This window comes from Bos taurus, chromosome 5 (assembly GCF_002263795.3).
Source record: "Bos taurus isolate L1 Dominette 01449 registration number 42190680 breed Hereford chromosome 5, ARS-UCD2.0, whole genome shotgun sequence".
NCBI classification, from domain to species: Eukaryota; Metazoa; Chordata; class Mammalia; order Artiodactyla; family Bovidae; genus Bos; species Bos taurus.
Genome location: NC_037332.1, coordinates 57632131 through 57648373, shown reverse-complemented (window position 1 = coordinate 57648373; position 16243 = coordinate 57632131). Strand labels below are relative to the sequence as shown.

Below are 16243 nucleotides of genomic sequence, written 5' to 3'. Positions count from 1 at the left end.
GTCTCATTTTGTTTTGTTTTATTTTAGAAAATGTTGAACACTGAAGGGAAGCACCCAGGGAACTCTGCTTAGAAACAATCCTCAGGAGAAGTCGTAAGGACTCTCTATAAAAATTAAAAGATCAGTATAAAATCCTTTTTAAAAAAAGTGATGATTGACCATACATCTACTCTTGTCTCAAAACTCAAAAGGGAAAAATAATAACCTGAAGTTTTCTTTTCCTCCCTTCCTAATAACAGGTACCAAGGCTGTCTCTGAAGGTGAGCATGGAGCTCAGAGCTGCTCTAACTTTTCATTCACTTTCAGTGTAGGAGAGATCATCTTTGTTTTCATCCTGGACAACACACCTCATTCTAGGCATGGGGGAGCAGAGGAAGGGAGAGAGAAAAGGATAAATAAAAGATAGGCAAGGAGGGGAACTTCCCTGGTAGTTCAGTGGCTAAGACTCCGCACTCCCAATTCAGGGAGCACTCCTAATGCAAGAGGCCTGGGTTTGATCCCTGGTCATGTTGATCCCACATGCCACCCAGTGGAGTCAAAATAAATAAAGAAATAAATATTGTTTTTAAGGAGTAGGAGGGAAATGGGAAAGAATGAGAGGGAGTAGGAATAATAGGAGGGAAGCGGGAGACAGAGAAATTCTAATCTTGAAACTCCTGTTTACAAATACATTTCAAGGTAGTCAAAGCATGAGTTCTCCAAAATTATTTCCCCTTGGAAATTTCCTTCTAAGTGTAATTTTTTTAATAACTTTTTGTCAGCACTAAGTAGCATGTGGGATCTTAGTTCCTTGACCAGGGATTGAACACACACCTCCCGCAATGGAAGCTCAGAGTCCTAACCATTGGACTGCCAGGAAAGTGCCTAAGTGTAAATTTTTTCAGCGCTTCATTTGAGGCATAAAATACATTTGTAAAGATGCAAAAAAAATGTTTTTGAAACTTTTATTTAAAAGGTGAATATCTCGACGTGATCTGGCCAAACAGATTGGATGCTTGGAACAAGTCCACTGAGCACAGATATCTATAGATTTTAGTGTTTCTAAAACCCTCCATGGTTTTCTGCTTGTACCCAGTTGAAATGGCCTTGGTTTGATTAAAATGATATCAAAATCTTCAAATTGTAGGACATAAATAATCAGCTATGGGAATTCACTTATCTTCTATATTTTGTCTGTTTATAAAAATAAATATTTTCAATATATAAACATGAAATGGGTTGTATTTATGAAGCTAATGTGTTGGGGCTCAAGTGTGAAGTTTATGTCCCAGTATTTTAAAATTTTGTATTTAGACAGAAATCTCCTGGTGGAATAATTTATGAAAACCTATCCTTTGACTACCTTAAAATCTACTTGGAAACATCAGTTTCAAGATTACTGAATTTCTCTCTTCCTTTCTCTTTGGTTCAATTCAGTCATTCAGTCATGTTCAACTCTTCGTGACCTGTGGACTGCAGCATGCCCAGCTTCCCTGTCCTTCACCAACTCCCAGAGCTTGCTCAAATTCACGTCCATTGAGTCAGTGATGCCATCCAATCATCTCATCCTCTGTGGTCCTCTTCTCCTTCTGCCTTCAATCTTTCCCAGCATCAGGGTCTTTTCCAATAAGTCAGTTCTTCGCATCAGGTGGCCAAAGTATTGGAGCTTCAGCTTCAGCATTAGTCCTTCCAATGAATATTCAGGACTGATTTCCTTTAGGATTGACTGCTTTGATCTCCTTGAAGTCCAAGGGACTCTCAAGAGTCTTCTCCAACACCACAGTTCAAAAGCATCAATTCTTTGGCACTTCAGCCCTTTCTCTTTCCTCCTCCCTTTTCTCATCCTTCTCCTTCCCTCCCCCTCCCCCCACTCTCTTTCTCCCTCCCTCTCTCACTGTGGCTCTATCCCACCTTTTCTCACTATGGTCCAGCATCTTTGATTCTTTATCCACTGTGACATAGCCCTTTACGCCTGCCCCATAAAATCTAAATCTTCTTCCAACCTGACTGCATACAGTTAGCAAACTCAAATATGGTATAAGCACCCAGGAAAGAGATTCTAATTATGACAGCTTGGCCCTTCTGCTATCAAGTTCCAATCATCAGTGGTCAAGGAGTTACCCATTCTAGGATAAACCCAAGAAAGATTCTCTTAGGGGAATGTGGGCTTGGAAGAAATGATCCCACATATTGAATACAAAATAATCTCACTGTGTCAGCTTCTGACTGACCATATTTATCTCTTCTTTCACATGTTTACACCATCTTGGCTTCTTGCTTATCTTCTCGTCCTTTGCTTCTTTGAAAAATCCATTTCCGGTACCTCTCCTGCCTTGGTTTACACACCTTTGTCCTTCTGCCATTTCCATTAGCTTGTTTTATCTTTCCTACTAGGGGTCTATGGGTTGGAAGACTCTTGGTCAGCTACATATTATCAGTCTCAAATCCATATTTATAGCTTTCATCTTTTAAGTCACTCTGCCTACAGCTAAAGAGTAAGCACTCATTCACCACAGAGAACAAAAGACAAACTTCATGATCTCATAGATTTACCTTAGACCAACCCTGAAAATAGAAACCATTCTTCTCACCAAACTCAAGAGGAAACTCCAATACCATTTGATCTCTTGACCAGAGTCAAGTGTAACGACACCATGGACCTCTCTTTCAATGATTCTGTGATCCTTGAAGATCAGTCTGCTATTGACTTTTCCATGTAAATGATCTATGGACTCCAAGTATATGAATAGAAGCCACCTAGGCTTCTGAGATGCAGAATCGAAAAGAAAATGGGTGAGAGAGACTTCCCTCGTGGTCCAATGGTTGAGACTTTGCCTTCCAACATAGGGGATGTAGATTTCATCCCTAGTGGAGAACTCCGATCCTACATGCCTCATGGCCAAAAAGCCGAAACATAAGACAGAAGCAATACTGTATCAAGTTCAATAAAGACTTTTTAAATTGTCCACATAAAAAAAAAGTTTGAAGAAAGAAAATGGGGAAGGAATATCAGGGAAGGTAGTTCAAGTCCATGGAGGAGAAGATAGAAGCATATATAACATCCTGCCTTTCATCAGAAAGCAGGAATCAGGGAACAGTGGCCCAACACAGGAAAGAAAGAATTTGCTCTGAAATAAATGCTAAACTCCCCACCCCCATGGTGAAACAGTGATGCCACTGACAGTAGGAAGCCAACCGTTTCTGCATTCCTCATGCTCCTGAAGAGGCACATGGCATGCTGTAGAATTAGGCAAACCAGCCCTCAGACACCAATAATTCAGAGTTCCTATTATGCGATGTTGGGAAAACTACACAACTTCTATGTTCTTCATTCCCTCATCTGCAAAATGGGTAAAATAATAACAGTAATAAGAATGATAACTTGTCTTCCATTTACTGTATTCCAAGCACTCTTCTAAGCACTCCACATCTATCAACACATTTAGTGCTTATGACAGATTTTTGTTCCAATTACTATTCTTATCCCCATTTAACAGATGAAGCAACTGAGGCACCGAGAGGCTAGAGAACCTTCTGAAGGTCACACACCTACTAAATAGGTGGGCCAAGAGCCTAAAAATAACAAATGCCTCAAATGTAGTGAGCATAAAGTGATAAAGAATGGAAATTAATAAAACTCTGCCCAGCTCAGGTAAAATGCTTGATAAACTAATGTTGCATTTTTATTATTATGATCACCATTATTGCTTCAGTTCCCACAAGACTTTTATCCTGTAACTGATGCCCATGTAACAGCCTCCTCATGGGTCTCTTTGGAGCATCTTTCTAGTTACCTGTCAAAAGTTAATTCCCAACATTATTTATTAAGGCTAATTAAAGTTTTCTTGACCTGGGCCCCCAGGGAAAAATTTATTCCCCAATGTCTCTGCTGAGTAAACTCAATAAAATATGTATCACTCAAACTGATAAAAAATTGTAAAGAAGTCCAGATCAAATGGAGGGAAAAAAAAGAGACTGTGAGAAGTAAAATGTTCCTCTATTCTTCAAATAGTTTAAATAAGGTAGCAACTTCAGAAATTGTAGAACCAATCCTAAATGGGATCAACTTATAGAAAAGGCAGGAACAAGTGATTGATTAAAGGCAAAGGGAGCTAGAAACTATTTCTTTTCAAACTCCTGCCCAAGAACCCTGTATGCTTTGTGAGCAATCAGGGCATGGAGTAGTATTAGAAAAGTGGAATATGTGTTACATTTTATCTTACTTTCTTATCCACATCTGACTTCTCAATTTTGACTCTTCCTAACAGCATCCAGAGGTAAAATCCCTCAACATCTTTTCTGAGTGTCAAAAAGTGAGTATGTCCTCAGTTCATCAATATTATCATTTTATGGTGACAGATTATGAAATCCAACTGAATGTAATTTCTACTACTGTTTTTTACTGTTAAAAATCTCATTCAGGTTCATATTTTTATTTTTAGATTATGAATATGGGGATAAAGAAAAAGAGAAAGACTTTCATTTTGTGATCAGTGGCACTCCAAAAATAACTATCATTGACCATTTAAAATTCTTCCAGACATTTGGAAATATATGTATAAATTCCCAGTTTCTTACACAGGTAAAAATCACAATCTATACTTGTGATTGTGTTTACTTCCCTAGCAATATATTGTAAACTACGAAAGTCAGTACAAATAATTTTCCCATTTTATTCCAAATACAAAAGGTCACAATTTATGTATTTATTCACCTATTGAATAAGTGGAATTTTTATCTTTTACAATTTTTCTACATTACAATAATGAAATGAACTTCTCCAAACAATTATATACTTAGACTTGTGATTATATTTCTGTGAAATACAAATGTAAATTTCTCAATTATAATGTAGAAAAATTCTCCAAAGAGCAAAAAGTGAACAGAAGCCTGAGCCTCCCATTCAGAGGGTGACACTGCCTTGACATTAGAGTCCAGTGATCACAGTGGGCCAAGGGCAACAGGGACTTCCATTATGAACTTGTTATAGATAAGCACCCTTGAAGACCCTTAGTTCCTGTGATACTGGAAGATCAGAACAAAGATAAATGCCTAAAGTGATTCTTGACCCTAGCAGGTATTTTTCTGGGAGGAATCCATATCAGTCTGTAAGGGATCAGGCTGACTCTTTCATACTTTTCTTTAGCAGTAACGTCTGTGTCCTGAAAACTAAAAGAATGTAAGAAAGGCTCCTGGCCCAGTAAACATTACTCCCTGAATATTTAAACAGTATTTAAAGAATATTTAAAGAAAGCTTTCCTAGAACTATTGGCTAACTGTAATCTCTTCTATCAGTTAAAACCAGGAGAAAAAGTCTCATACAAAAAAGAATTCAATATTTCAGAGCTTTCTCCAAACCTGCCACCAGGCACAAAAGCCAGAATATAAAAATAGCTGTTCACTCCTGCAAAGCAAATAGATATGGGGGTGTCCGATATATTGAAGAAGACAGCAATGAAGCAAATGATCAAAACATTAACACTAAAGAAAGATGAAACATTCCTACAAGACCTTAGAGAAGGGTTTCATAGATAGGGGGAAAAGCAAAGAGTGGATAAACGGGTAAATTTTTATATGCAGAAGATGCATTATGGAGTGCCAGATGATATTTCATTGCCTCAAGAAAAAGGCTTCAAAAAGAAAGCTGCCTACACGGGAACCTGGGTAAATATATTTTGTGAAGGGCCAGTTGAGACCAACAGATATTTTGTTAACTTAGAGGAATTTTCCATGAATAAATTTCAAGGGAACCCACATTCTCCCCTCAATATTCCTGAGCTTTGCTGCCCTTTTCATACCTCATTTCTCTTCTCAGTTTCACAGGCAGAATCATTAGCAATGAAAAACCGAACTTTGACAGAATTCATTCTGCTGGGACTAACAGACATCCCAGAGCTTCAAAGTATCATCTTCATACTTCTCCTCCTTACCTACATAATCAGTATCTTAGGAAACCTGATAATCATCACCCTCACACTACTGGACTCCCACCTCCACACGCCCATGTATTTCTTCCTCTGGAACTTCTCCTCCTTAGAAATTTTCTTTATATCCACTTTCACTCCTAGGCTACTATTCAGTATCTCAACTGGGAACAAGAGCATCAGCTTTGCTGGTTGCCTCACTCAGTATTTCTTTGTGATATTCTTTGGAGCCACAGAGTTTTACCTTCTGGCTGCCATGTCCTATGACCGCTATGTGGCCATATGCAAACCCCTACATTACACGACCATCATGAACAGCAGAGTCTGCATCCAGCTAGTCCTCTGCTCTTGGCTGGCTGGATTTCTCATCATCCTAACCCCAATCATCATGACCAGTCAACTGGACTTCTGTGCCTCCAATGTCCTGAATCATTATTTTTGTGACTATGGACCCCTCATAGAAATATCTTGCTCAGACACAAGACTCCTGGAGCTGGTTGACTTCATCTCAGCAGTTGTGACGTTGGTGCTCACTCTGATGCTGGTGATTCTCTCCTACACAAACATCATCCAGACCATTCTAAGGATCCCTTCTGCTCAGAAAAGGAAGAAAGCCTTTTCCACATGCTCATCCCACATGATTGTCATCACCCTCTCTTATGGCAGCTGCATCTTCATGTACATAAAACCTTCAGCAAAAGATGGAGTTGCCTTCAATAAGGGAGTCGCCATACTCAATACATTAATTGCCCCTTTATTGAACCCATTCATTTACACTCTAAGGAATAAACAAGTAAAAGAAGCCTTCAGTAATGTGGCCAGAAAAATAGCACATCTTTATTCATTTTAGGGCCTCAAAATCAAGGGAAATTTTGAATGATTCATAAAGTTATGCCAACTGATAATTTGATCTTGTGATAACTCCTTTTGTTAAAACTGTTTCTCAGATAAACTGACTGAAAACACATATCAAAATTTAGTTCTACATCTGTCAGCAAGAGAAAGGTATTCAAAGAAGGCCAGTTCAGATAATTTATTTCCTATAGATATCTTTTAATAAAGAAGGAAAATAATATCTTAAGAGTACATATAAAACAGAAGTGTCTGATTAAAAATTGCTTTACTTGTCACAAATCTAGTGATCAGGTGAATGACTATATCTACCTTACATGAAGGGCTCTTAGTCTTATCAATCACTATCAAAAAGTTATAAATATATTGTGTCAGAAATTCCTAGATACTTCCCAGAAGAGATTATTCATGATGCCACACACATACAAAAAATCTATTTCATAAAACATTCTCAGGTTTTAAGCAATTTTCTTCTCCCTCAAACAATTCCAAAAAAAGCCTGCCTCTTTCTGGCATCTCCTACAGAAAGTGATTCCTACTGTAAAGTACTGTATGGAATCTCACATCTGTTCATAAGGACATTTCTGATCACTGAGATCAGAATGAAAACCATTACCAAGGAATCATTTGGACTCCATTTAAAGGTAAATTTTGGTGAAGAGATATCTTAGGTTATGTTGGCAATGACCTGAATCTGTTGTAGCTGGAGTCTGGCAAACTCCACCTGACTTTTTTTCTTCTTCTTCTTTTCTTTTTTTTTTTTTTTATTTTACTTTTTAACTTTACAATATTGTATTGGTTTTGCCATATATCAACATGAATCCACCTGACTTTTACAGGATACATTTCTAGATGAACCTGAGGAGGTTGGGCATGTTACAGATGCTTCTTAGGGAGGCCTTGGGATGCTAAAGTCTATTAACTCTCTACAACTTCCTGCATTTGGAGTCCTTTGGCTGCCTCTCTGACCTTGCCAATTATGTGGTCATTGCTTCTAAGAGTTAACTGTCCTCTACCTCTTCAAGCCCCATCATTCCCATGAATATTAACAAGCCTAGCTCCATGAAGATCTGTCCCACCATCATCCCTGGTAAAGGAGAGCTGTCGGTGAACTTTTTAGTGATGCTGTTGGTCCTCTCAGCAGTACATTTCCCATGACCTTGTGAATGATATGTGCTGTGGGCCTTCCAATGGAACAAACCAACTAATAGGCCTTAAGTTCATATGTCCTGTATCTTTTTCATTATTCCCACCTCCCTTGGGCTTTTTACTCCTTCCTTCACCATCTTCCAGACAACTCAGATATTTCCACATCACTGAGTGTTGGACATCACTTTTTCAAGCACTGAGAGCTATCGCAGTGTTGAAGTGGGGTCTCTGGAAGGATGTTAAACCCCACATCCTGAAAATGTGTTTCCAAGTCAATAAATTCTTGCTCAGTCAAGACAGTCTTACATTCTGGGACCCTGATCAAATCCTAGTCCCAGGAACACTTCTCTGACTTCTGCCAGTACAAGCAAGCCAATTCTTTTCATTCCTTAGTGTATAGGTTCTTTCCTCTTTTACCAAGTCCAGCATTTCCTCAGCTGGATTATTCAGGGTTTAATCCTAGTTATCAGTCTGACATCTAGGAGAGGAGTCAAGATGGCTCTTAAGGGGAACATCTGATGTCTTGTAAATAGGAGGCCTCCTAAACATCTTCCAGCTAGCCCTTGGTAGGGAATAGTGGCCACCTTTGCAAATCCAAAGTGCTCATAGCAAGCTGAAAAGTTAAAATCCTCAGAAGCATCTATCCAGTTATGCCTTTTCCACATTTTCAGTATCTGTGTTTCCTCCATCAGGTCCTGAGCTTCATAAAGGATCTGCCAGAACTAAGCATTCAAATGTCTCTGAAACTCTCTGCTGCTAACAAGTAGATCAACAAGCCACTCAACTATGTCTGTTCTCTCACTACAGGAGATAAAGCCTCTAATTAACCAACATATAGGTGAGCTCTCTAGCTGTCACACTTTGCCATTAACTGCTTGTTAATAGCCCTTAGTTCTTATTACCCTCTTCAGAGCATCAATACAACTTAGCAACAGTCAACTCTACTGTCTTTGTAGGCATTTTTTTCCACTGTATTTTTCTAATGCCTGCAACATCACATCTGCCACTGTCTTCCCCTCCACCAGGAGATTTTTCCAGATTAACATCAGTGAAAATTTAACAATGAGCCACCACACTATATGCAAGGTAATAGCAGCCCACAACTGAAAGATTTTGAAAACTGTGGTGTACTGAAATTATTGATAACACCAATTACAACTAAATTCGAGCAATTTCTAACTCAGTAGATCTGATCTATCAATTATCAGCCTTACACACCAAAATAATGCCCATTTATGTGTACAAATACTGTTTACCTCAACTTCTACTATTTGTCTGTTCTTAATAATAAACATGCATTCAGAAATTACAAAACACACAAAAAAGCAAGAAAAAACAACCCATTAATGACAACATAAAACTTTGAGCCAGACCTAGAAGTGACACACATCTTGGAATTATCATACACAGACTAACAATAACATAATTATCATAAAATAATTATGATGCCAATGTTAAAATATCTAATACTTTTAACAAACATGCAGGACCAGACAGAAAGTTTTTTGAGAGTATAATAGAATGTTAGAACTAGAAAAGACAATAACAGAAATAAAGAATTTCTGTAATGAGCTCATTAGCTAGTGAACAGAGTTTAGGAAAAAATCAGTAAAACTGAAGAATGGTCAACAGGAATTATTCAAATTGAGTGCAAAGAGGAAACTGTGTGAGAAAAAAAAGCAGATTATTTTAAAGCAATGAGACAATATCAGACATTCAAAAATATATGCAAAAGGAGTCCAGAATAACAGAACAGAATGAGGGAAATAAATATTTGAGGTCATGTGCTCTGTCACTCAGGCACGTCTGACTCTTTGAGATCCCTGTGGACTGTAGCCCACCAGGCTCCTCTGTCCATGGGATTTTTCAGGCATGAATACTGAAATGAAGTGAAGTGAAAGTTGCTCAGTCGTATCCAACTCTTTGCAACTCCATGGACTATGCAATCCGTGGAATTCTCCAGGCCAGAATACCAGAGTGGGTAGCCATTCCCTTCTCCAGGGGATCTTCCCAACCCAGGAATGGAACCCAGGTATCCCACATTGCCAGCAGATTCTTTACCAGCTGAGCCATCAGGGAATACTGAAGTGAGTTGCCATTTCCTCCTCCAAGTGATCTTCCTCACCCAGGGATCAAACCCAAGTCTCCTGTGTCTCCTGCATTGGCAGACAGATTCTTTACCACTGAACCACCTGGGAATAACGTCAGATAACCTTCCAATTGTAAAGAAACAAACAACAAACCCAAGAAAACTGGAGAACTCACAGCAAAATGTCAGGATACGTCAATCAGTTTCTCTCCCTCTCCCTCTCCCCCTCCCCCTCCCTCTCCTTCTCTCTCTCTCTCTCTCTCTCTCTCTCTCTCTCACACACACACACACACACACTTAGATACATCAAAGTCAAACTGCTAAAACAAAAATGAGAATATGTTGAAAACTACTAAAAGATGAGAATCTGAGACTTTTCAAATGAAATTATGCCAGAAAAAAGACAGTGGGATGCTGGCTTTAAAATACATGGATGAGAAACTATTAACTCACAACTGTATGCCTAGGGAAAATATCTTTCTAAAATTAAGACCAAAATGTGAGAGTGCTTAGCTAAGATGGTACAGTAGGAAGACTGTGAGCTCACCTTCTCTCATGGACACACCAAAATTGCAACTATTTACAGTGTAATTATTAATGAAAAAGACCAGAATCTAGTAGAAAATATCTTCTGCAAGTAAAGATATAAGGGTTGTGGGGAATAGAGATTCTGCTCTTAAAGGGCACACACAAAATTTCACATGCTCAGGCAATCAAAGAAGAATCAGTGATTTGAAAGGAGCTTGGGTTAGATTCACCTACTCACCTTGGAAATTATCCAAGAGAGTCAGGAGGCAGCTGGAGCTCACCTTAGGGATAGAGACACTGTAAGCAGCCATATTTGGGAGCCTGTTCTATGACATGAATACTGATGCTGCCCAGCACCATTTGGCAATCCTCCCTCTAGCTTATCAGCACCAGGGCCTTGCTGCAATCAGCAGCAGGAAGGCTGTATAAGATCCCCTGAAGCCACAACTGCCCTGGGACATGGCCCTGTACTTGAGAGAATCCAGGACCTGACACCACACACCAGCATGCAGGCACTCCCATTAGAACCCCCAAGGCCTGCAGCCAGAGACTGCAGTGTCCAACTAGTAAAAAGGCAATATCCCTTGGACCACCTGTTCCCTGGCCCAACCCACCAGCCAGCTAGCTCTAGCCCCACAACCAGCCTCACCCACCCATGGTCAGGTACCAGCTCCAAGACCCAGAGTCCCAACCCCATTGTCCAGCAGACTGATACATCAACTCCAGGACCACCCAGACCCAACTCCACCTACCAGTGAGACAACACCAGCCTAAGACCCCCTAGGCCCTTGCTGTACCTACCCATCAGGGGCTAGACACCAGCTCCAGGACCAGCACAAACCTGCAACCTGCTGTGGCAGGACACAGTCCACCCACCAGCAGGCTGGTGCCTGTCCCCAGACACCTTGGGCCCTGGCCCCAACCACCAACATGACAAGAGCAACTCTGAGACACCTTGGACCCTCAGCCAGAAGCCCCAGTACCCAATCACACCCACCAGTGGGGTCAACACAAGCTTTGGCACATCCCAGGCCCCACAGCCAACTTTTTCAGGAAAGAGACCAGCCTATCAGTGGGCAAACACCAGCTTTAGGACCCCCAGGGCCCTATAGTCAGAGATCCCAGGACCCAGATCCACCCATAAGTGAGATGCACTACTGCTCTGACACTAGCCTCAAGTGACATGACAGATTATATGATGTAATAGATATATATGGAATATTTCATCCAAAAGCAGAAGAATACACACTTTTTTTCAAATGCACATGAAACAGTCTTCAGGATAGATCACATGCTGGGCCAAAAAACAAGTGAGGGCAATAGATCAGGAATTAATTGCTATTGAAAAGATAGATTGTTATTCACAGTCCCCAAGATGGTGGAGCATGCCAGATCATGCAGAGCCACATGAAGTAGTACTAGGGTCAATCAACAGGCAGAGGGAACTAGGAGATAACATGAGCAGGAGCCTTTATTGTGCTTTTCATGGGAAGGAATGGGTAAGGCCATGTAGGCAGAATAGGCAACGTAGACAAGTTTAGTATTAGTTAGTTTTAATAATTTCTATTGGCTCTGAGTTTAGGGGCTGTCTCTAGTTGTCTGGTACCAAGCCAGATATCAGAGCTCAATAACGATGATGGCTGTGGGTATGGACTCTAGATTGCTTGGTTTGCATATGAAAGGTATGCTTCCAAGTAAGTAATTTCTTATCCTTAGGAATTAGCTGACCCTGAGAGGAGTGGTTTACCCACATGTCAAAACATCAGAATAAAAAGACATGCTGGGAATTCCCTGGTGATCTAATGATTAGGACTCATCACTTTCACTGCTGGAGTGCCCAGGTTCAATCCCTGATGGGGGAACTAAGATTCTTCAAGCAACATAGCTTGGCAAAAAAAAAAAAAAAGAATAAAAAGACATGCATAAACACAGGGACTAAATTATTAGGGTCCTATAAATCAAGTGAAGGAGTCTATAGTTTATCTAAAATGAGAAGCTATTGGCCTATTAGAAGATTTAAAGAAAGAAAATGCACTGTTTATAATAGCCAGGACATGGAAGCAACCTAGATGTCCATCAGCAGATGAATGGATAAGAAAGCTGTGGTACATATACACAATGGAGTATTACTCAGCCATTAAAAAGAATACATTTGAATCAGTTCTAATGAGGTGGATGAAACTGGAGCCTATTATACAGAGTGAAGTAAGCCAGAAGGAAAAACATAAATACAGTATACTAACGCATATATATGGAATTTAGAAAGATGGTAACAATAACCCGGTGTACGAGACAGCAAAAGAGACACTGATGTATAGAACAGTCTTATGGACTCTGTGGGAGAGGGAGAGGGTGGGAAGATTTGGGAGAATGACATTGAAACATGTAAAATATCATGTAAGAAACGAGTTGCCAGTCCAGGTTCGATGCACGATACTGGATGCTTGGGGCTAGTGCACTGGGACGACCCAGAGGGATGGTATGGGGAGGGAGGAGGGAGGAGGGTTCAGGATGGGGAACACATGTATACCTGTGGTGGATTCATTTCGATATTTGGCAAAACTAATACAATTATGTAAAGTTTAAAAAATAAAATTAAATTAAAAAAAAATAAAGAGGATAAAAAAATAAATAAATAAATAAAGTATTTTCTGGGGAAAAAAAAAAAGAAAATGATACCATCTGACTTATACTTGGAGAAAATCACATTGGCTGGGTGGAGACAAGAGATGGAACAAGAATGACTCTGGTGAGGGAGAGGGACAATCAGCTAGACTGCAAATTTAGCAGCAAAGATGGTAAGAGGTGGTTGCTTGGGATTAAATTTTGGATGCAGGATTAACAGGCTTTGCTGAGAATTTGAATATGCAGTGTTATAAAATAAATGTATTAAAACAGACAGTCAGATTTTTTATGTGGGCAACTGAGTGATAACAGGTCCCTTACTATTGACAGGGAAGCTTGGAAGAGGAACAAGAGTTCTACTTGGGACATGGTAAGTTTGAGATGCCGAAAAGACATTTAAGGAGAGATATTCACCTATATTGGAGAAGGCAATGGCACCCCACTCCAGTACTCTTGCCTGGAAAATCCCATGGATGGAGGAGCCTGGTAGGCTGCATACCATGGGGTCACGAAGAGTCGGACACGACTGAGTGACTTCACTTTCACTTTTCCCTTTCATGCATTGGAGAAGGAAATGGCAACCCACTCCAGTGTTCTTGCCTGGAGAATCCCAGGGACGGGGGAGCCTGGTGGGCTGCCATCTATGGGGTTGCACAGAGTCGGACACGACTGAAGCAACTTAGCAGCAGCAGCATTCACCTATATATATAATAGAAGCCATGGTCAAAGATTTAAGTGTAGAAATCACAGAATTTAAAAAGGAAAGTTTTAAGAAGGAAAGGGGGAGAAGGCAATGGCACCCCACTCCAGTACTGTTGCCCGGAAAATCCTATGGATGGAGGAGCCTGGTAGGCTGCAGTCCATGGGGTCGCTAAGAGTCAGATACGACTGAGCAACTTCATTTTCACTTTCCACTTTCATGCATTGGAGAAGGAAATGGCAACCCACTCCAGTGTTCATGCCTGGAGAATCCCATGGACGGAGAAGCCTGGTAGGCTGCAGTCCATGGGGTCGCACAGAGTTGGACACGACTGAAGCGACTTAGCTGCAGCAGCAGCAACAAGAAGGAAAGTAGGTCAAGTATGTCAAATATTGCTGAGAGACTCAGTAAGATAAAGACTGAAAATTATCCATTGGATTTGGTAACATGAGGGTTGTTGGTGATCTCAATAAGAAAGGATCAGTGGAGTAATAGAGACAATTGGAGAGAATGGTAGATTAAAAGAGGAGACAAAAAGGGGGGGGGGGTGTTCCAGTGATTTAAGACTCCATGGTGCCAATGCAGGGAGCCCTGGGTCGATCCCCAGTCAAGGAACTAGATACCACATGCCTCAACTAAGAGTTCCCCAGCCACAGCTAAAAACTCTTCATGCCACAACTAAGACTTTGGGCAGCCAAATAAATAAGTAAAATTTCTTTTAAAGTGAAGACAAGCATCAACTAGAGGGCATCAAGAGTTGAGGGAAAGGCCCAAGCTATTCCAGGTAACACCTATGTTCTATTCCCAAATTTCACCAATTTTCCCAGACATGTTAAACATTCATAAAAAAATAAAATAAAATAAACATTCATAAAGCTTAATTCTTTGGGTAAAAACCCCACTAAGAACATCTGCAGTAACATGAGGGGCCACCTGAACATTGATGCAAACCCTGACTCTTTGCCATGAACTGATGGGTAATGGGTTCACTGGAACACTTTCCATCTAAAAAGAAAACCAGGCATGAAAATCAATCTGATTCAACCATATTTCACTGTTATTAACTTCTAGAGTTTTCCAGAAGGATCTACATTTAACAGGAGCCAAGATTTCACACAGAGGAACGAATTGCCCATCATGAGATTCTAGACATAATGGAGGGAGACCCTCAAGTCTCATGTCATTTGCGACAAAGAAAATCCTACAATGTGTGAGGAAACAAAGTTAGCCAGGAGAGGAACAAGGTATGCGGAAAATGAGGACATAGCTTGGCCCAAAAAAAAAAAAAAATGAGACTAAGGAGAGGAAAAAGGATGCAGCAATCATTGGAGACTTAGAATCACCAGCCCATGATACTATATCAGTTCAGAGTTACTCAAGGAGCCCCCAAGAGTCAGAGCCTCCCAGATCCCCAGGGGTAGAGGTACAGCATCAGCAGTAGAATAACTGTGGAGCCACAGAGGTCAAGTCTCACAGAGGAGAAAGAGAACAACAGAACCCAAGCCTGTGCCCATCAGCCCCACTCTAGCCTGGTGGCCATTTCCACCTCTCCCAGTAAGTGGCCCACAGAGTGCTGGGCAGCCTTGGACCTTTCCCTAATAAGATTAGACCCTGCCCAGGGACAGAAAAGGAGGAACAGGGGATAGATCAGGACTTGCTCAGGGCCTTACGAGCTGTCTCTCTGGGCTGGAAGCCAATACCTATACCTGGTCAGGGAGAAAAGAGGCCAGGGGAGGTTTCCCAGCTCTCTACTACTCATTTGCAAAAATATGTTTTAGAGGTCACAAGCCTGGCCAGACTGAGAGAAGGGATGAGAAGGAAACAGGAAACCCTGGACAATTTCTATCAGATAAAGCTGCAAATAATACAGCAGGCAAGTGTATATATTCAGAATATGCAAACCTTTGAGCGTGTACTGTGAGTAGTTGTGCTATGGGATGGGTCATACCATGTGATAATTGTGCAATCCTGTGATACGCATGCTTGTAGTGTGCCTAATAGGATGGGTTGTGTGTGGTTAAGTGGTGGGGTTGAGGCAGTGGCTAGTGAGTGCAGGTCAGTGCATTCATAGCCTCCACACTATCTGTGGTCAGTGTCTGATGAGAACTTAGGACATTCTTCTCAAGTTCTTATTGATGGTCCTCATCTCATAGCCCACAGATGGACCTGGATGCATCCTCCTTTGTCCTCCATATGCTCCCCAGAAGAAACAACCTGCACATACAAATGCACAAACACTACCCCATGCAGAGTTCCCATTAATACTTCAGGGAAAAAGAAAAAACTTGAAAGAAAAAGAAAAACTGTTTGACTATGCTTCCCAAGATTTCCCTGCCAATAAAGACTTCCCTCAGGACTTCTCTGGTGGTCCAGTGACTAAGACTCTGTGCTCCCAAT

At 40.7% G+C, this 16243-nt stretch overlaps 1 protein-coding gene across 1 annotated transcript; it reads left to right on the top strand.

Annotated features, from left to right (window-relative positions):
• Positions 1 to 5478: 5478 nt before the first annotated feature.
• On the top strand, positions 5479 to 6753 carry OR6C63 (olfactory receptor family 6 subfamily C member 63). The gene has a single exon (XM_002687424.2). It carries the CDS (start codon positions 5554 to 5556, stop codon positions 6751 to 6753), a length of 1200 nt encoding a protein of 399 aa, XP_002687470.2. The 5' UTR covers positions 5479 to 5553.
• Positions 6754 to 16243: the final 9490 nt, after the last annotated feature.